At 38.1% G+C, this 21,035-nt stretch overlaps 1 protein-coding gene across 1 annotated transcript; it reads left to right on the top strand.

Annotated features, from left to right (window-relative positions):
* Positions 1 to 15,373: 15,373 nt before the first annotated feature.
* Positions 15,374 to 17,800, top strand: LOC120189791 (S-protein homolog 3-like). The gene is made up of 2 exons (XM_039192980.1): positions 15,374 to 15,672; positions 17,575 to 17,800. Exons 1-2 carry the CDS (start codon positions 15,374 to 15,376, stop codon positions 17,798 to 17,800), a joined length of 525 nt encoding a protein of 174 aa, XP_039048911.1.
* Positions 17,801 to 21,035: the final 3,235 nt, after the last annotated feature.

The raw sequence follows: 21,035 nt of genomic DNA, 5'->3' as shown, positions 1-21,035 counted from the left end.
CGCCAGGGCGATGACGAATCCATGTATGAGTATTGGGATCGTTACAAGAGTTTGCTTCGAAAGTGTTCAAATAATGGTTTTCATGATTGGACTCAAGTAGTCATGTTCTATAATGGAGTCAATGCACCCACGAGGATGTTACTGGATGCCTCGGTAAATGGGACATTGCTGGACAAATCACCTACGGAGGCGTTTGCTATCTTGGACAGAATTGCTAACAATGATTATCAATTTCCTTCCTCAAGACTTGGGAGTGGGAGGAGAGCACCTGGAGCATTCGAGTTAGAAGCCAAAGATTCGGTGTCCGCTCAACTCTCCGCTATTACTAATATTTTGAAGAACTTACAATGTTCTACTGATGTGAAGGAAGTGAAAACAACTAGTCTGGCATGTCTGTTATGCCAAGGCAATCATCACGAGAGCGAATGCCCAACCAACCATGAGTCCATCAACTTTGTAGGCAATTACAATCGAGGCAGCAACAATCCTTAGTCCATGAGTCTGGATGGCGTCAGCATCCTAATTTTTCATGGGGAAATCAAGGAGCCCACAATGCTAATCAACCTACTAGGCAGCAGAATCACAATGAGCCTCAAGGTTACCAAAATGCTATATCATGGGATAATGCTAACAAAGGAGCTTCATCTTTAGCGAGCATAAGTTCCTTAGAAGCTACAATTCAAGAATTCATATCTACTACGAAGACAATGCTGCAAGACCATTCTACTTCAATTAAGAATCAAGGAGCTTTACTTCATAGTCAAGGCGCCTTACTTCAAAGCCATAGCTCGTCTCTGAGAGCTTTGGAAGGTCAACTTGGTCAGATTGCTACGGCATTGTAAGAGCGTCAGCAAGGATGTTTGCCAAGTGATACTGAAGTCACTAAAGGGCCTGGAAAAGAACATTGCAATGTGTTAACTCTTAGGAGTGGAACACAAATCAATCGACAAGTCAAGGATAGTGGGCCATAACAAGATGATTCTAATCCCACTACTGAAGCTGAATTACAAGATAATAGAGTTTCTGAGAAGGACAAGGAGGAGGATTCTGCCAAGGTACCAGATTCTGATGCCAAGGCAAAAGAAAATTCTATTCCTACAGCTATGGAAGCTAGCCCTCCCCTACCCTTCCCGCAAAGATTGAAGAAGCACAATGATGAAGTTCAGTTCAAGAAGTTCGTAGACATTCTTGATCAGCTCCATATCAATATACCTCTCTTGGAAGCTGTTGAACAGATGCCGATGTATGCCAAATTTCTGAAGGACATCTGTACCAAGAAAAGGAAAGTAGAGACTGTTGCCACGACAACAGAATTTTGTTCTTCATTGAGTAAGTTGCCGCCAAAGAGAAATGATCCGGGCAGCTTCATTATTCCTTGTTCAATTGGAGCTAATTTCGTTAGAAAGGCTTTATGTGATATTGGTTCAAATGTCAACTTAATGCCGAAATCGATATTCTTGAAGCTTGGCATAGGAGATGCATGACCCACCTCAGTTATTTTACAACTTGCCGACAAATCCCATGTTAAACCTGAAGGGAGAGTCGAGGATGTCATAGTAAGGGTGGACAAGTTTGTGTTTCCAGTCGACTTCTTAATTCTGGACTGCGAAGTTGATGCCAAGGCACCAATCATTCTGGGAAGACCTTTCCTAGCCATTGGACGTATCTTGATAAACTGTGAAAAAGGTGAACTCACCATGAGAGTGGCTGATCAGTGTGTGACTGTCAATGTTTTTAGAACGCTCAAATATGTTGATGACACTGAAGAATGCCAAGGCATTTCTGAATTGAACTCAGTGATTGAAGAAGAGACTGGACATCTTTGCCAGGACAACTTCATTCAGCTAACAGAAAATGAATATTGGGTGGATGATGAAAGCTTAGTGGAGTCCGACGACTTTCCAATTTTGGAGGAGCAATCTAGCTTAGTACAAGTTAGATCAGTTATGAATTTTGAACCTCTGTATTTTGATGAATTCATTTCTCCTAAGCCTTCATTATTGCATGCACCCAATCTAGAGCTTAAGACTTTGCCAGGGCATCTTAAATATGTTTACTTAGGTAGCGATGAGACTTTACCGGTGATTATTTCCGCTAACCTTACTGCTAACCAAGAGCAAAGTTTGTTAAGTGTTTTGATGCAGCATAAGAAAACAATTGGTTGGACTATGGCCGATTTGAAAGGCATTAGTCCCACGATCTGCATGCACAAGATTCTGCTAGAAGATTGCCACGGCAATTCAATTGAACCACAAAGAAGACTCAACCCTGTTATGAAGCAAGTGGTGATGAAAGAAATTCTGAAATGGCTTGATGCTAGAGTGATCTACCCTATCTCCAATAGCTCATGGGTGAGCCCTGTCCAATGTGTTATGAAGAAAGGAGGCACGACGGTGGTTACGAATGAGGATAATGAGCTATTACCCACTCGCACTGTGACCGGATGGAGGATATGTATGGACTATAGAAAACTCAACAAAGCTACGAAGAAGGACCACTTTCCTCTACCTTTCATCGACCAAATGTTGGATCGATTGGCCGGCAAAGCATTCTATTGCTTTCTGGATGGGTACTCGGGGTACAATCAAATTGCCATCGCACCAGAGGACCAGGAGAAGACTACATTTACTTGTCCCTATGGCACTTTTTCCTTTAGGAGGATGCCTTTTGGACTCTGTAATGCCCCGACAACGTTTCAGCGCTGTATGAAAGCTATATTTTCAGATATGGTTGAGGATTTTCTGGAGATCTTCATGGACGATTTTTCTGTTTGTGGGGATGATTTTGAACGATGCCTCGGCAATTTAGCAAAAGTTCTCAAGAGATACGAGGAGGCTGAATTGGTCTTAAACTGGGAAAAATGTCACTTCATGGTGACTGAAGGTATTGTATTAGGCCACAAAATTTCACACAAGGGTATTGAGGTGGACAAGGCAAAGATTGAAGTGATTGAAAAATTGCCACCACCAACTTCGGTCAAGGAAATAAGAAGTTTTCTTGGACATGTTGGATTCTATAGAAGATTTATCAAAGATTTCTCCAAGATTTCTAAACCCTTGTGCACATTGCTTCAACAAAAGCAACCCTTTGTGTTTGACAAATTATACCTCGGCGCGTTTACTGAGCTAAAGCGGCAACTGATCTCGGTACCCATTGTAGTCCCTCCCGACTGGACATCACCATTTGAACTGATGTGTGATGCAAGCGATTATGCCGTAGGAGCTGTTTTGGGGCAACGCCGAGGTAAAATCTTTCATGTTATTTATTACTCTAGCCGCACTTTAAATGAAGCACAATTGAACTACACCACCACTGAGAAAGAATTACTTGCCGCAATATTTGCTTTTGATAAATTTAGACCTTACCTAATAGGCACTAAAGTTATTGTTCACACTGATCATTCAGCTATAAAATACTTAGTGAACAAAAAGGATGCCAAGCCTAGACTTATTAGGTGGAACTTACTTTTGCAAGAATTTGACTTAGAGGTGGTAGATAGAAAAGGAACTGAAAATCAAGTTGCTGATCACTTATCTAGGCTAGAGAACAATTCTGAATGCCATGACACTGTAGATATCCAAGAGGAATTTCCTGATGAGAAAATTTTATATGCTGCTGCAATCCCGTGGTAGGCTGACCTTGTTAATTTTCTTGTTAGTGGAATTGTGCCTTTTGATTTGAATAGTCAGGCTAAAAAAAAAGTTCAAGCACGATGCAAGGCACTATTTTTGGGATGAGCCATATCTGTTCAAACATTGTGCCGATCAGCTCATTAGACGATGTGTACATGAAGAGGAGCAAAGTGATATTTTTTACCATTGTCATTCGGCTCCAAGTGGAGGCCATTTTGGTGGAGCAAGGACTGCTGCTAAGGTCCTGCAATCAGGCTTTTACTGGCCAACTTTGTTTAGAGATGCCCAAGCATTTTACAAAGGATGTGATCGATGCTAACGGACTGGAAACATCTCCAGACGACATGAGATGCCGCTGTAAAATATTTTGGAGATAGAGCTGTTTAATGTGTGGGGCATTGATTTCATGGGACCATTCCCATTTTCTGAAGGAAAATTATATATATTGCTTGCTGTGGATTATGTGTCAAAGTGGGTGGAAGCAATAGCAACTTCAAAGAATGACTCCAAGACCGTACTCAAGTTTTTGCACAAGTATATTTTCACTCAGTTTGGAGTACCTCGTGCTATCATCAGTGATGAAGGAACCCATTTTGATAACAAGTTGATTGCCAAGGCATTGCTGAGATATGGAGTTCGACACAAGATTGCCACGGCATATCATCCGCAGACAAATGGCCAAGCTGAGATATCTAATCGAGAGATCAAGCAGATTTTAGAGAAAGTGGTGAACCCAAAGCGAAAGGATTGGTCGCCAAAGTTGGATGAAGCACTTTGGGCGTACAGAACAACATTCAAAAATCCTTTGGGGATGTCACCCTTCAAGCTAGTATATGGGAAAGCTTGTCATCTCCCGGTTGAGCTTGAACATAAAGCTTATTGGGCTATCAAGCGTTTGAATTTCGATGCTCAACTAGTTGGGGAGCAAAGATTATTAGAACTTAATGAGATGGAAGAGTTTAGAGCACAAGCATATGAGAATGCTCGGATATACAAGGAGAAAACCAAGAAGTGGCATGACCAAAAACTGATGCCACGGCATTTTCATGTGGGGCAACAAGTCTTGCTTTACAACTCCAGACTTAAACTCTTTCCTGGGAAGCTAAAATCTCGATGGTCAGGGCCATTTGAGGTGCATTATGTCTATCCCAATGGAGCTGTTGACATCAAGAGAATAGATAATGGGAAGATCTTCAAGGTCAATGGCCAGCGTCTGAAAGCCTATAATGGAATTCCACCACCGCACAACAAGGACGTGTTACGGCTGCACGATACTGAAGCGTGCCCAGAGGAGAACCAAAATTCGATGCCTCGACATGGAATTTGTGTCTGTGCAAAATAAAATTTAACATTCAAGTTTTTTTTTTCTTTAATTTTATTTTATTTTATTTTGTAATTAATTTTTGATCTGATTTGTAGGGACCACATTGCTGCAAACCGTACAAGGAGCGGTTACCAAAGGGAGGAAAGGACAAAGCATTAATTGGAGATATATTCTTTTGATTTGTTTCTTTTTATTTAATTTAATTTCTGACATTTCTTTTTCTCTTTCCACAGACTTGTCCTATCACCATCATTACCTTTTGGCAGTTTTTTTCCTTCCTTATACATGCACAACCCCCACCCACTAATTCCTCTCTTAACCGTCCTACTTTTCCCTCCCAAATTTTTAACTTTTTCTTTTATCTTTCATTATTAATTTTTCTCTTTCATTTTAACTTTTACCTTTTCTCTTTCTTTCATTCATCTTCTTTCTTTGATATTTCTCCATAGCCGAAATACATCCAAGTTTTTAAAGCTTTCAAAAGCTTCTTCCTTTTTCATATTTTCTTACATCAAAAACACTGAAAATGGTGAGCTCAAGACCGGCTCCAACCGACACGACCGCTTGGCAACAGTTTGAGAACGATGAGGCTAAGGCTCGATTCCAAAACTTCAAGAACCGAAAACTTTTTTTTTGAGTTAGGATTTATTTTTACTGAGGAAACCGATGGTGGTTTTGGACCCGAAGTTATGGACATCGTGACGCCACTCAAGTGGCAGAAGTTTGCCCGTCATCCTGGTTTGGTGAACGCCTCATTAGTTAAGGAGTTCTATGCGAATATTTCCAAGCCCAAGCAACACTCCATCTTCATTCGAGGAAAGCAAATCCGTTTTACATCCACTGCTATTAATCGTTATTTTCATTTGCAGAATGTTGTGGATAACCATGCCACGTTCGAAGAGGAAGCCGATAGCAACACATACGATGGGGTCTTGGAGGACATTTGTTTCGAAAACACTGAGTGGAATGGTCGCCAGACGAGCCGATACTCGGTCAACCGGGAACGTCTTCAGCCGCGTGCCAAATTATGGAATCACTTCCTCAAGCATAAACTCATGCCCACCTCCCACAATACTACGGTATCACTTTCATGCTTATTGCTTTTACATTCTATAATGGTATCCCGTCCGATCGATGTGGGTCGTATTATTATTCATCAAGTTCATGATTGTTTGGGTAAAAAGGCAAGTTCTTTGGTGTTTCCTAATTTAATTACCGCTTTATGTCGTAAGAAAAAGGTTGAGGAAAATGCTTTTGATGAAATTTTACCTGGATTATCGGGCATCACTAGGGCTAGACTTCCACTATTGTTGGGACTTGAAAATCCCAAGTCTAAAGACCTTGTTCATAAGCAATCTGCAGGTACTACAGAATCGAATTCCGAGGCAAGGTTACTTGCTCTCGAGAAAGCTGTGACGCAGACTCAAGCTCAAATGCATGCTTTACACGGTGACATCCGTAATTTCTTTGGATACGTGAAGCATAAAGATGCTATGGTGGAATCGTTGTTTCAAGAAATTATTCCCCACGGTCAATGGAATTTCCCTGGTTTCTCAGATGAAATTCTACCGGCATTCAATGCCGAGGCATCTCCAGAGCCTGAGCATGATGCACCCGATCCTCCTGCTGCTGACCCTACTCCTGATACACACCGGTCCGAGACTCCTGAATATCCGCCCACTGTCACTGTCGAAGAAACACCCAGCCCCGTCCCAGCACCCAATCCTTCTCATGCATAACGTAGTGGTCGCCGCACCAAGACCACGGCTGGACATATTGCGCACTATTACTCCACTTCTTCCGAGTCCAGCCCAGCACCTATCCGAAAGCGCACCCGACGAGGAGCTGCTAGCACCTCTAAAGCACCACCACCACGTAAACATTGAGGTACCTCTCTTGCATCCATTTTCATTTAGTTGCATTTCATTGCATAACATATAGTTTATAGTTAGTTTAGTTCTCTTTAAAGCATTGAGGACAATGCTTCCCTTAAGTTTGGGGGAGGTATTGTTCTTGGTAGGTCATATGCATGATAGCATTAGCATAGTATTATGCCATGGCATCAGTAAATGGTAGGACAGTTAGATGAAATGTTTTGAGGATACCCGATGATGATAATTTTGTTAGGCTAGAATCTGAATGTAAATGAATGTTGAGAATGATAGAACTCACTCTAGGCCTTGATGCTTTGTGAAAAATATTTACACGATTTGTATGTTTTCTATACTTAGAAAATTTAGGAAATTTTTATGAAGGAACTTTAGTTAGTCTTGGCATTGAAATATAGTATGGTGTTTAAAAGAAAAATCAAAAACAAACTCCCTTAGAAATGAAACTGTGAATAAATGCCTAAGCATAGCTGTAGAGGGACACTCCTCTTTGCCGTGGCATTTCCTGGAACTTTCTTTAATAAATGGAAGCCTTGTGCATATGAGTGAATGAAAGAAGTCACGGGATGACTCTACTTAACTAGCTCGGGGATGGAAGGTATGCTCCCTTTCATCTAGAGTGTGGGAGAGTAGGTGTGATGAGCTGACTCCCTTCGTAACAGCATAAAAAAATCAAAGAAAATGGAGTAAAAATGTGCTTAATGATAAGTAAATGCCTTGACAAAAACTAGGGGACTTGATTAGAAATTTTCTAAATTTGCTAAGTATAGATTGGATACAATCACGCACACACACTACCACAAAGGATTTTGACCTAGGGAAAAGTACTTGAATTCTTGATAAGTCTAGCATGTTAAAGCCTATCGTTCTGAGGGTTGAAATTCAATTTTGTCCTACTGTCTTACTATCGAACTTTGCCATGACATTATGCTTATGTAACTGCTATCCATTGCTTGAGGACAAGCAATAGCTTAAGTTTGGGGGTGTGTTAACTTCCTAAAAAGGCTACTTTTAAAGCCTTTTTCACTTAAGTTATTGTTTGTTTAAAAGCTCATTTTAGTCATTTTAGGATCATGTAGTTGCATATAGTTGCATTTGTGGTGGTTGTGCTATTTTATTTCTTAATGGTGTTGTTTGAGGGAAATGTGCAGTTTGTCTATGGTGTGCAGGGAATAGCAAGAAAAAGGATTCTTTGGGAAGTAATGCCGCGGCATCACACGTTGCTAAAGCAGATTGAAATGCCTTGGCATTTCTGGCGTAGAAAAAAAGACAAAAAGATATTTCTGCATAAGGACAGCTGGCACTAGACAGCTGTCTCTGCACGTGAAGGACTGTTGTAACCGCCTGCCAGAGCTGCCAATGGACCACTGCCACTTGGAGGATAAGGTTCATGCACAACATGTGATTCTAGGGGTATGAGGGGTATTTTGCACCTAACAACCTCATCATTACCCCTAGATATTTTTATTATATATGACACATCATGGGAGAGAAGAAAAAAGGACAGAGAGCACACGCATAGAGCAGAGAAAAATCACATTTTTATTTTCTCTTTTCCTTTCTTCTTCCTTAGGATATTCCTCCATTGATAAAGCTCCAAGGAGTGGCAAGCTAGGCGCCGAAAGGAGCTAGCGAGCTAGGTGGTTTGTGGTGGCTGAGAGGAGACCTCCGGTGGCGCGTCGAAGGCTTCTTCTCACTTTCCTTTTTACTGCTATTTTTATATTATTTTGTGGGTTGTTGGAACGAATATTTTCATGACTTTGTGTTTGGATATTTCGAACCCCACCATGAACTAACTTATTTGGTGGTGGTTGATTTAATGGTTGTTTAAACTTTATTTTTAATGGTATATTTAAGGTTATTTTGGTTCTTTATTTGCTTTGCTTATGAATACTTCACCATCTTGTCTTGTAAGAGGCATGGAAATGTCCATCTCTTAGATGAAGGTTAGGTATTCGGAAGAATCCTAAGCTAAAAATACTTGTAAGTATTCGGAAGAAACACAAGATAAGATCCTCATAAGCAATGGGTTATGGTATTTTCAAGGGGCTTTGAACCGGCCTAGGAATATTATAACTTAATCCCTTAGATCTCGGAAGAGACTAGGATAGGATTTCAACGACTAAAAAGGGTGTCTTTATCAATAGGGTAGGCTGTCCAACATCGTTGAGTGAGAGCAGATGCCTTGGCATCCTATTCTGTTAGGTTCTTTTGAATACCTTAGGAAAGCCCTGTCGAGTAAGTAAAGACAAGATAGCTTAAATATACTTGAGAAATAAGTTTAGCAACCTTAGACCAATCCTTACCATTCATTTCATTGGAAGCTTGTCACGTGAGGATTATTTTCTTCTTATTTTTTTTTTATTGTCTTTACCATTTCTCATTGCCTCAACATTTCACCATACTCAACATTAAACATCCATTATTGCCACTGTATTTCCATTTGCTACACCATCACACCATCAATCTGCATCCACCAGCATACACATATCCATTGTCGTGACATTTGTATATATCAAGACTAACTATACTTAGATAGAATATTGCATTGCTTTGGTTAGACTTTTGTGATTTCACCCAATCCCTGTGGAGACGATACTCACTCATCAGTATATTACTTGAGCGATTGTGTATACTTGCACATTCTTTGCGTATATTTTATAGTACTCACAACACGCGAACACTCACTAGTTCACAATCGGCAAACAGAAAAAATAATGTAAGATTATCTTGTCGTTCAGTTACCTCTTAGAGATCTCTAAGGCTTCTTGTACGTTGCACAACTCTTTCACTTTGACTCCCACTTGACGATGACGATGGTGATGAGTCTCCTTGACTGGTTGATGTTGGTGAAGTGGGTGGAGTTGCAAGCTCTTATTTAGATTCATCTAGTTGTTCCCTCATTGTCTGTTCATCTTCTTCAAACTGAGGAAAGAAATTGAAGTCATCTGTATGAGAGTTAAATCTCATTCTTCTTCTTCGTTGAAGACCACATCTCGACTAATCACAAACTTCTTATTATTTAGATTGTACAACTTGTATCCCTTTGAATTAGCATCATAGCCGATGAAGATAAAACTCTCGCTTTTATCATCAAGCTTCGTTTTTCTCTCGTCTAGTACATGAACATGGGCTATACTTCCAAAGGTTCTAAAGTGGGAAATGCCAGGCTTTCTTCCACTCCAAGCTTCTTGTGGTGTCTTTCCCCATATACTTCTTGTTAGAGATCGGTTTTTCAAGTAGACGGCACACGCTACTGCCTCTGCCCAAAATTCCTTGAGTTGTTTCTTGCTTTTGAGCATGCTTCGTGCTATATAGAGGATTGTTCTGTTCTTTCTTTCTGCCACACCATTTTGCTAGGGGGATCTAGGAACTGTCATTGGTCGAAGAATTCTATTTTCTTCACAGAACTCTTGAAACTCCCTGGAAGTAAATTCTCCACCTCGATCGAATTTCATGGCTTTGATCTTTTTACCGCTTTCTCTCTCCACTGCTGCTTTGAACTTCTTGAAGACTTTAAAAACTTCTGACTTCTGTTTCAAGAAATATACCCAGGTTTTTCTTGAAAAATCATCAATGAAGAGAAGAAAATAGTTACTGTTACCGAGAGAGCTTGGCTTGATCGGTCCACACACATCGGTAAGGATGAGCTCAAGTGGCTTCATGGCTCTTATCTCTGACTCCTTTGAAAAGCTTTTCCTGAATTGTTTCCCGACTAGACACCCGTCACAGAGCTGGTCAGTATGGTTGATGCGAGGTAGTCCTTTCACCATATCCTTCTTAGATAACAGCTCTAGACCTCCAAAATTGAGATGCCCAAATCGAAGATGCCAAAGCCATGATGCATCTTTGTAGCAAGATTTCAAGCACTTTGCAACATCATTTTGTATATTGATCAAGAACATTCTATTATTTGACATCGACACTTTAGCAATGAAGTTATTCTTATCATCTTTTATAGAAAGATTATAATTATTCATATGAATATCATAACTTTCTCTACTAGTTGCCCTAAACTTAAGATGTTACTTTTCATATTTGGCACATAGTAGACATTTGAAATAAATTGATGTCTCCCATCTTTTAAACGGATAAGAATGTTACCTCTCCCTTTTACTGCTATTGTGGAATCATCTCTAAATGAAAAATTTATGCTTACTGACTCGTCTAGCTCCACGAACATGTCTTTCCTTCCACACATGTGATTGCTTGCACCACTGTCAAGATACCAAGAATTTGCTTGGCCACCATCAGTTTCCTTTCGTCCTAGAAGAAGAGTTTCTTTGCCATCTGTCTTTTCCTCCACGTAATTGGCCTTCTCCTCAATTTTGTTGTTGGGAGCTCTACATTCTGAAGCATAATGCCCAAACTTCTGAAAATTATAACATCGAACTTGAGATTTGTCGTGCCTTGAGTTCAGATTGATTCTTCCACGGCCTCGTGTTGAGCTTTCTCCTTTCTCATAGTTGTTTTGGAATTGTTGTTGTTGTAATTCCAGCCTCGTCCACGACCTCGACTTCCACCTCGTCTATGACCTCTACCTCTGCCTTGGCCACGTTGGTTTATATCATTGCGTTGGCTCTCATGCATATCCTTGAGTTGTAGCTTGAGGAGTTGCTTAGTAAACTCATGCTTCTTCTTATGCTTCTCTTCGTATGCTTGCAATGATCCTTGGAGTTGCTTGATCCTCATTTCTTCCAAGTCTTTAGTTTCTTCAATCGTCATGAGGATGTGCTCAAATTTGGGATCCAACGAACGGAGTATCTTCTCTAATATCCTCACATCTTCTAACTTTTCACCATTTCTTTTTAATTGATTAGAAACAACTACTACTCTTGAGAAATAATCTGAAATAGACTCAGATGCTTTCATGTGCAAGGATTCAAATTCACCTCTTAATGTTTGGAGACGAACCTTCTTCACTTGCTCGGATCCTTTGTAAGAGGTTTGCAGCTTCTCCCATGCTTCCTTGCTAGAGTTTGCACTTGAAATCTTTTCAAAACCATCATCATCTAATGCTTGGTAGATGAGGTAGAGAGCCTTCTTGTCTCTCTTTCTTGAATCCTTCAAAGTTGTCTTTTGATCTGGTGTAAGAGTAGCAAAAACAACATCATCCACAATCTCGTTATAGCCTTTCTCTATGATATCCCACACATCTTGTGATCCAAGAAGTGCCTTCATTTTGATACTCTAATTGGCGTAGTTGTTGTTGTTGAGTGTCAGAAATTGGAATGGTGCCATACCATTTGCCATATCTCTTAATATAATGAGATTTTGTAAAATCTGATTACACGAATGAATCCGGAACGTCGAAAAAACCTTGGGAAGGACTTGGACAACTCGGTCAAGGGCTCCAACTCGGCTAACTCGGCTCAACTCGACGAGTCAACTCGATTTTCTAGCAGCAGTCTTCCGACGGTGCGTCAGAACTCAGATTGAGAAAATTCTGGCGGCGGCGGATTCTTCTCGTCGAGACCTTCGATCTTTCCAACTCTCTCTGATGCCACTTTGTTGGAAATAAAACACTCACACAAACAACCTTTATTGAAACTCAAACAAATATTACAAGAGCACTCTCACTCAAAAACAAGAACTACAACTCACTCTTATAAGACTTTACTTCTTCACTCACTTAGAAGCTCTTAATTTTTCTTGATGCTTAAAACTAAAATGGAGAGGGGTATTTATACTACTAAAAAATAATCCTACACCACACAAATAAACTAATTTAAACCATTACAAATTCAACAAATACCTAACTCTCACCTAACTAAATTGATGTAAGCAATGACATCATTACTTAAATGATGTAAGCAATGGCATCATTACTTAAATGATGTAAGCAATGACATCTTTACTTAAATGATGTAAGCAATGACATCAATTTAGTTTGGGTTTGGGTTTAGGCTCCCATAATGGATCAAGTTTATGATCCAACACTAACATGCACCGAGAGATCTTGGAATTTTTTATGCAAATAATTTTTATCTTTTTAGATTTCCATATTAATTAATTATATCTTTTAAAAGGAATTTTGTCTTTCAATTCTGAATTCAATGATCCCGTTACGCATATGTCAATCCCAAAACCAAAAAAAAAATATGCTTAAAAGCATGATTAGAAGCTCATAATCACAATGATTTTCTCAGTTTCATCAAATTAATCCACTCAACGTACGAACAGTATTTAAAATCTAAATCCAATTTAAACGGTTCAAATAAAAATTGGGTATTACAACATCAACGCATACATAAAAATGTATATAACAATATAGTTTATTGACAAATTTATATTGCCATAACTCAATTACAACCAATCTTTAATGTTTAAGAGCGTCTATTAATATTTAATATGAAGGGGTGGAATCGAGATAGATTGATAAGATGACTATATTAATGTTTTCAGTCCAATTAAAGTTAAAATTTTATGCATAATTATACTAAATCATAATATACGTAACAATTACATATTAAATTATTCAATCAATTTTCACCAAATTCACTATTTTTTATTAAGTACAGAGGTATTATATTTTTAAAATAAATGTCTAATATTCTTACCCAAACTAAGTATTACATTTTACAGAAAGCATTTGATTCGCCACATTCTATTTAATGGGTAAACTACACAAATGGTCATTAATGTTTAAGAAAACTTTTATTTTCTCTACTGAAGTTTTAAATATAACAAATTAATCACTAAAGTTATTGATTTTTAACAAATTAATCATTTGATGTTAACAACTGTTAACGTGGACGACGAAAAGTTTATTTGGCCCGTGAACTGCTTTCCTGACTTCTTTGTCTGTTTTTTTTTTTCATTATGCTCTCTCTCCATTAACTCCTCATCTCAAGTCTCTCTCTCTCTTCAGTAATATCTGTATTGTACTATTAAGATTATGTATATACGTGCAATTTGATGCAAATCCTTAAGGTAAATATTGTGGAAGAAAAGAAAATTTTAACTTTGTTTCTTGAACGAGTAATAAGAATACCATAATTTGTCTTATTTCAAGGTGCTTATAGTAAACTGAATTATCTTAAATGTAGAATCTTTATGTGACTTTTACTTTTGAGGTTGTTGATGGTGATCAAGTTTCCCCACTAAAAAAGAAGAACGCAAGACTATATATTTCCTTTTGCAGCTTCCATTATGGTCACACGATGGATTGTAGAGTGTATTCTTCCATTCCTCTATGCCAAGAATGCATCACTAGCCATGATGAGGAACGTAGAATCGGAGGGCTCGACACCGATCCAATCACCATCCTTTGTTTTTACCTGCAAACTTGCAACTTCATTGTCATGGAGAATGGCCGTGAAGGTCTTGTCAGTGTGATAAGGACATGCATCTCTCTCATATTCATCTTCATGTTACATAATCAGATTTCCTTTCTTGTAAACTGTCATTTCAAAAACTTAGGACATCATCTTCTTTTATGTTGCTTTAAGGCCATAGTAACATTGTAAATAGCTCATATTCCCAATCAATATATCATAATTCTCATTTTCATTACGTTTAACTTTCATACCAACTTGACGATTGGAGGAGACAAAAAGATTAATGGCTGGATGAATGTCTGACAATTCTTGTTGTTTCTTAGCTGCTTCTTCTAGTTCTTATTACTTCTTATACAAAATAGGATAATAAGCTTTAAGATACTTATCCTTCAATATAGCAGGAAAAAAATTATTGTGAGTTAAACACTTAGTGGGGCAAAGTGAAGGAAAAACAAAAGAAGTGAGAATAATAATTCATCTCATTGTACATACATGAATATATATATTCTTCTGTGTACTTATTGTCATATGAAAAAGCATGTTGTACTGAGATGCCATCTGTCTTTGAATACTGCTTGACCTCAATAAATTGTTCTGCAACAACTATAAGAGTTAATTGATCGTTGGGTGAATGAACATTAACAGCAGAGTTCACAACCAAAGCAAGATTATAATGTACGGCTCCATGGCTTCAGCAACCTCCACGTATTGCACACAACTACTAACACTGTTGAGAAAGAAGAAGAAGCGGAGGTGGTGGCCGCAATAATAGCTGTTGTGGAGGAGGCAACTACAGCGACTGATATTGTGTGGAATTGTGCATTGTGAGCTTTGATTTCTTGTTTCTTTTTTCTTTCAATTCCTTTAACCATCTCCTACTCATATTGCCCCATTGGGTGTATTGACGCCATTGACAGCAATTGTGCAACCTCTGTCATTGAATAAAGATTGTTATTTCCAATAACGTATGCTAAAGTCCAGTGACCGATTTATTACAAATCAATAATGTTAGTAACCAATATGTTAAAAATCGTTAACATTATTGACCGATTTTTTACTTTTTAAATTTCAGTGGCGATAACATTATGAATCAAATATAACCTAAATTAAACTTAATTAAATAAATCTTAATGGTTCCAATATACCATAAATTGCAAGGCGTTAAAAAATTGAGAGCAACCCGTTTCGCTAGAAAATTTCATTCATAAGGCTGTATGGTGTTTTGGTGAGCATGAAGACGAGCAAAACATGAATACGTTGGCGATCAGGTTGGTGTGGTTGCTGTCTGTAACGCTGGTTTTGGCTGCGAGTATAGAGGATTTCTGGGATAGGAGTGTGGGAGTAACAATCCGTAACGATTTGGAAAACAGGAAGGATCTGATCATCCATTGCAAATCTAAGGACGACGACCTCGGCGTCCATGTTCTTTCTTACAAGGAATCCTATGACTTCCGATTTGTACCACACTTGTTAGGTCGGACCTTGTTTTTCTGTCGCATGACATGGAATGGAAAATCACACTGGTTCGACGTTTACACGGAAGAAAGGTATTGGAGTTGGGATAAAGGTTGCTTTCATATAGATAACTGCGTGTGGAATGTAAGACAAAACGGTCCTTGTACAAAGCCTCTTAATTTTTGTTATCGTTGGGACAAATAGGGGTTGCTAAATCACTCTCAAAATCTACAATAAACACTTGAATTAACTGGTGTCGGCAACTGAAATATCAACTGCATTTTACATTTAGTCAATGCATTATTAGAATTCTAGGATCGGAGAGAAGTCCGGTGACAGACAAAGATAAAACTAAAGCCCAACTTGGGCAGTTACACAGAACAGTTACAACAGCTCAATAACAAACACTTGAACCAGAGACCAAGTACTAAAGACTAAGTACTCTAACATACGTTACCAGATAAACACATAAATCGTTAGAAGGATGGATGTAAGATTTTTTTGTTAGAGAAATGGACTTTTAAAATTTTAGGAAGAGACCACCCCTTCGTCTCATCCCTGTATCATCTTTTTTCACGAGAATCGCTTTATCTTTTTTAAATTGATTCGTCGTCAGTAGCATAATGCCTTTACTAATTGTTTTATCTACTAATTTATGTTGGAAAATAAGAAAGAAATCGATTTTTTTTAAACTTAATAGATCAAAAGTGCATAAAACTGTGTAAACTTGATGGTTCAATTCTTAAGGTTCGATAAGAAGATGTGACCTCCTTGCTTCTTGGCATGGAAGTTGTCTTCAAGGAAGACTGAGACATTGCATTTTCCACTCTCTATGGCTTGTCCATTTATAGTATCGTTGAACCGGCAACTCTTTTTTTAGTGCCGTAAAAGTGATCGGAAACGATTGTCCGAAAAGCTAAGGGACTGAAACCTGGGACCTGCTTTGAACATCTGGCTCCTAGTCTCTCTTTCGGTTGTACTTTGCCTTCCTCGACTAGTCATGGTCGAGGTCATGAACCGAGGGAGAGATCGATGAGTACTTTCAAATCGACACCTATACGAATTCCATGTAAGAGTTAAAAAAACTTTCAAAATAACATTAAGCTAGAAAGCCTTTCTAATCCTCTATTAACGCAAAGTGTCTAAAGCATTGAAAAAAAACCATAATTGAAGGAATATTTCTAATGAAGTTCCTGCATCTGCCCTCTGTATGTAAGATAAATCCCAATACGACATCTGCATGAAGATGTTATACATTCATTGTATAAACACTCAATGAGTCTCATCTCATCCAGAGAGAACAGTGGAGATGGAGAGTTCATCCATCTCAGGTTTCAAATGCTTAAACAACAATTCTGACGAAGTGAAGATGACCATTTGCTCAAGATTCAAAAGTAGAAAGTGAAGATGTCAGGTGTTAACAATCAGGCGACTCATAACTATCAGACAAGAGAGAGAACGAGAGGAAGTTGTCTCACGCTGATAGTGTTTGATCTTCCAGAGAATCTCCACTATCAAGGGTTGTGACTTATCTTTGATAAATATGGTGAAGTTGTTGATTCTTTCATCCCAGCAAAAAAAAAAAAAAGAATAGGGGGAAGCAGTTTCGGCTTTATTCGATTTGCACATATGGAGGATGCTAAAAGAGCAATGGGCCATCTTGACAGTTTTAGAATTCACGGTAACAAGATTAGAGTCTTCATTGCGGGATTTCAAACGCGAAATACTTTTTGGAGAAAAAACGCATTGATGTGCAGCATCTTGAAGGTAAGAGTAGAGTTGACGATAAACTGCATCCAATATCTTACATCGAAGGATCCATTGATGAGGAAAAACTGATGGTTTTTAAAGACAGTCTTGTTTGGATGGTGCAAGTACTTCATGAAGATAAAAGATCTTGCAAAAATTTTACATATGGATGGATTTAAAGGTCCAACAATAATGAGATTAAGTGGTTTGACAGTTCTTTTAATCTTTGAGGATTAAACGAGCAGGGATAAAATTTGGAAGGATAATATAAGCTCGTTGGAAAAATTGTTTGAGAAGGTGGAAGTTTGGTCGGAGGAGATAGATGTTGAAGCTGGGTTAGAGCTGAATCGATGGAGTGAGGCTGTCATCCATGCAGCCTCCATGTTAGTGGGAGATGGAATGGCTGTCTTGGACGATTCTTCGTATCTCTGCAGGCCCGAGGAGAGCCAGCTGGGCAATCGGCGAGATTAGGGGTGTACACGAGTCGAGTCGAGCTCGAGTAATGCTGAGCTCGACTTGACTCGAAAACCCTTGAGCTTAAAATTTTCAAGTTCGACTCGAACTCAATATCTTAAACTGAAGCTCGTGAGCAGCTCGAAATGAAAAAAATCTTAAATTTAACTCGATTAAAGCCTCAAACTCGAACCTGAACATTAAATACATAAAAATCTTATTATATTTTAAAAAAATCAATACATAAATGATAATATTATTAATAATTTATTTTAAAAAATCTTAATATATTTTATTTTCGAGCTTCTCACGAACTTTTCTATTCGAATATCAAGTAGCTTGTTTCGGCTCGTTAAGAACTAGAGTCGAGCTCGAGTCAATTCGATCTAAGTATTTATTGTTAGGACCGTCGGCGCACCCCATGGCACAGCAGAAACAAAACTCGACGGTCTCACCAGCGATCCAAGTACGAAAAACTGAAATCGGGAGGAAGAGATGCGAATTCTTACAGCGTGTTCCTTGAAAAACAGCAAGGAAAGTAGTGAATTCTGGTGGTGTAGATCGGTTCGAATCGTAAGCCTCCACGAAATCACGTCTCGGCCTCTACTTAGTTCACCCGATTGAGAGCAATTTTGTTTTCCCCCAAAACAGTTTTGAGAGAAAGTGACTGAAGGTTTTGTGTGTGTTCTCCCTAAAACGGCTGCTAGACCTAACACACCCTTTTATAGCCAAGTTACCCTAGTCATTAGGGATGGCAAACGGGTACAGTTTCATGGATTCCGCACCGCATCCGCTCCAATTGGAGCGGGGATGGGTATAATTTTAGCGGGTAGTGGGCGGGTGTGGATTTATAAAATGGTACCCATTGTGGGTGGTGGGCGGGTAATGGGTTTGAGACATTACCCGCCCCGCATCCGCCCGCCCCATATCCGCCCGCCCAGCTAAATATCTATTAAATTTTGGACCATTATGAATTTAGGTGTAATTTTAGAGACTAATTTATAAATTTTAATATTATATAATATATAACATATAATTTAACCAAATATTAAAAATATTTAGTCTTTAATCTGGTATTTAATTAGGAAAATATTCGACTCTTTGATTAAATCCATAATCCCACTAACCACGTCAATTTTCATGTTCTTTAGCCCCTCAAAACCCATATTAGGTACACTATGAGCATTAACATCGAAAGCAACACAACAATCCAGCTTTGCGATTACATTCTTCCTATAATCTGTCTCCATAACATTCGTAGAGTCACTCCTCTGACAAATTGAAGCATGCGCTGCTACCCCATCACGAACTGTCTGGGAACCAACTCCAACATCTCATTAGTTTGTTGTCAGGCGGGTCTAGATGGGTATGTCACTAGTGGGTAGTGGGTGTGGGGATGGATTTGAAAATGTACCCGCGTGGGCGGGTGTGGATTTGAAAATTTGTACCCATCATGGGTGGTGGGCAGGTGGTGGATTGAAAAATAGTAGGTGGGTATGGGGATGGGGGAGGAGGTATCCGCACCCGAGCCGCCCGTTTGCCATCCCTACTAGTCATATTAGGGTTTTTATTATTTCAAATTAATTAAATCTATATTTAATTAATTAAAAATTAATAATCCTTTTATATCCAAGTTACCCTAATCATATCAAGGATTTTATTATTTCAAATTAATTAAATCTATATTTAATTAATTGAAATTAAATATTCGGGATTATTAAAATATATATACTTAATTAACTCTAGATATATTTTAGTAACGAACAACAAATTGTACATTTTTGCTCATTTCAATCTTAGGGTGTGACCATGTAGGTTCTTGTAACATTAGAAGTAATTATTAGAACAATTCTAATATTACATACAATGAGTGACATCTAGCTATATATCATTGTCACCTAAGTTACAAGAAAATATGATTCGATATATCATCTTGGTGATTAACTCTTTTATGTATTATATCCTTATGTCCTTTATATCTAGAATAGGCACAAGTCCTGGAATAGTCACACTTTAATTAACGAATAGTTTATGATATCTCATATCAACTTATTCGAGCATGGCCATGCGTTTCTAGTCTTACTCAATCAAGTGGCCTATGATATATTTCCTATTATGTAGGAAGGACATATCCTATCTTAATCATACACACCCACTACATATATTGAGATATATTCAATAACAGTCTTTATAGAGCAACCAGTTACGGAGCTTGTTTAGCTGCATCAAAACATACAACAATATATGTTGGGATAGTATTGATCTCAAGTCTGAGGATCATACATATAGCCATCACCATGAGTAATGTTATAACTGTCACATAATAATCCAAGACATATGCTCATGGTGGGTCAATTCAATACATTGTTCTCTAACAATATAATCATGTATTAATTCTGACATCTCTATGTCAATGACAACTCGTTGTCATCAATCAATAACATGTTAGTCTTGAGCGTATTATTATTGTCCATGCCTATAATAATACTTGACTAGGGATCTTTTAATAATAACAATTATGTCATTATATGGACTTTATTATCTTCCAGTTTATGTTAAACATATATATATATAACTGAAAATAATAGCGGCAATGCCTTTATTCAATAAAATCGGTAAATAAAAGTATTATTACAATCATCATATGATTGGTCTTTGGGCATACTCTAACATTTATCAAATCTTGATTGAATCGATATCAAATAGCTTACGATTTGTCTCGTTTTCTTATGCGAGATGTTAATGGTTCTTTGCAAGGGAACTGCGGCACACCATTTTCATTTGCTGTGGAAAATGTTGAAGCAGACCGTGTTAATGATATAGATTGTGGGTCCCAAATTTTAGATACAATTATAATATTGCATGCGACGTTATTTGGGAGAGTGCTTCAACGATAGTGTCTCAATAATTGTTCGGGTTGTAACGTTTTTGCAATTCCAGATTAGGAGTTTATTAGTAGATCGTTATGGGGCAATGTTAAAAGTCCAAGGCAACCAACTTTGAAAATGGTTTTCATGGTAAATATTTCTTTGAAAAATGGTTTTCAAACTTTGGTAAATATTTCTTTGAAAAATGGTTTTTCAAAGTTTGGTAGATGTTTGTTGAAAATTTGTAATGGGGTAATTATAATTAGTCATTGGATTTTAGGGTATTTATAAGATTAGTCCTTAAGCTTCAACTATAAATACCCTAACCCATTTAGCTTTAAAATCATCCCAAAAATTATTTCTTTCTCCCAATACTAGAGAGCTTT

The sequence above is a fragment of the Hibiscus syriacus genome, unplaced genomic scaffold (assembly GCF_006381635.1).
Source record: "Hibiscus syriacus cultivar Baekdansim isolate YM2019G1 unplaced genomic scaffold, ASM638163v2 tig00116959_pilon, whole genome shotgun sequence".
Taxonomy (NCBI): Eukaryota; Viridiplantae; Streptophyta; class Magnoliopsida; order Malvales; family Malvaceae; genus Hibiscus; species Hibiscus syriacus.
This window is presented reverse-complemented; position numbering and strand designations above follow the sequence as displayed.

Excerpts from the sequence above, each read along its gene's own strand:
- LOC120189791 (XM_039192980.1), top strand. The coding sequence starts at position 15,374 with ATGAATACGTTGGCGATCAGGTTGGTGTGGTTGCTGTCTGTAACGCTG. Across the intron at positions 15,673-17,574 it reads GACGTTTACACGGAAGAAAG|GGATAAAATTTGGAAGGATA; the intron begins GTATTGGAGTTG and ends TTAAACGAGCAG.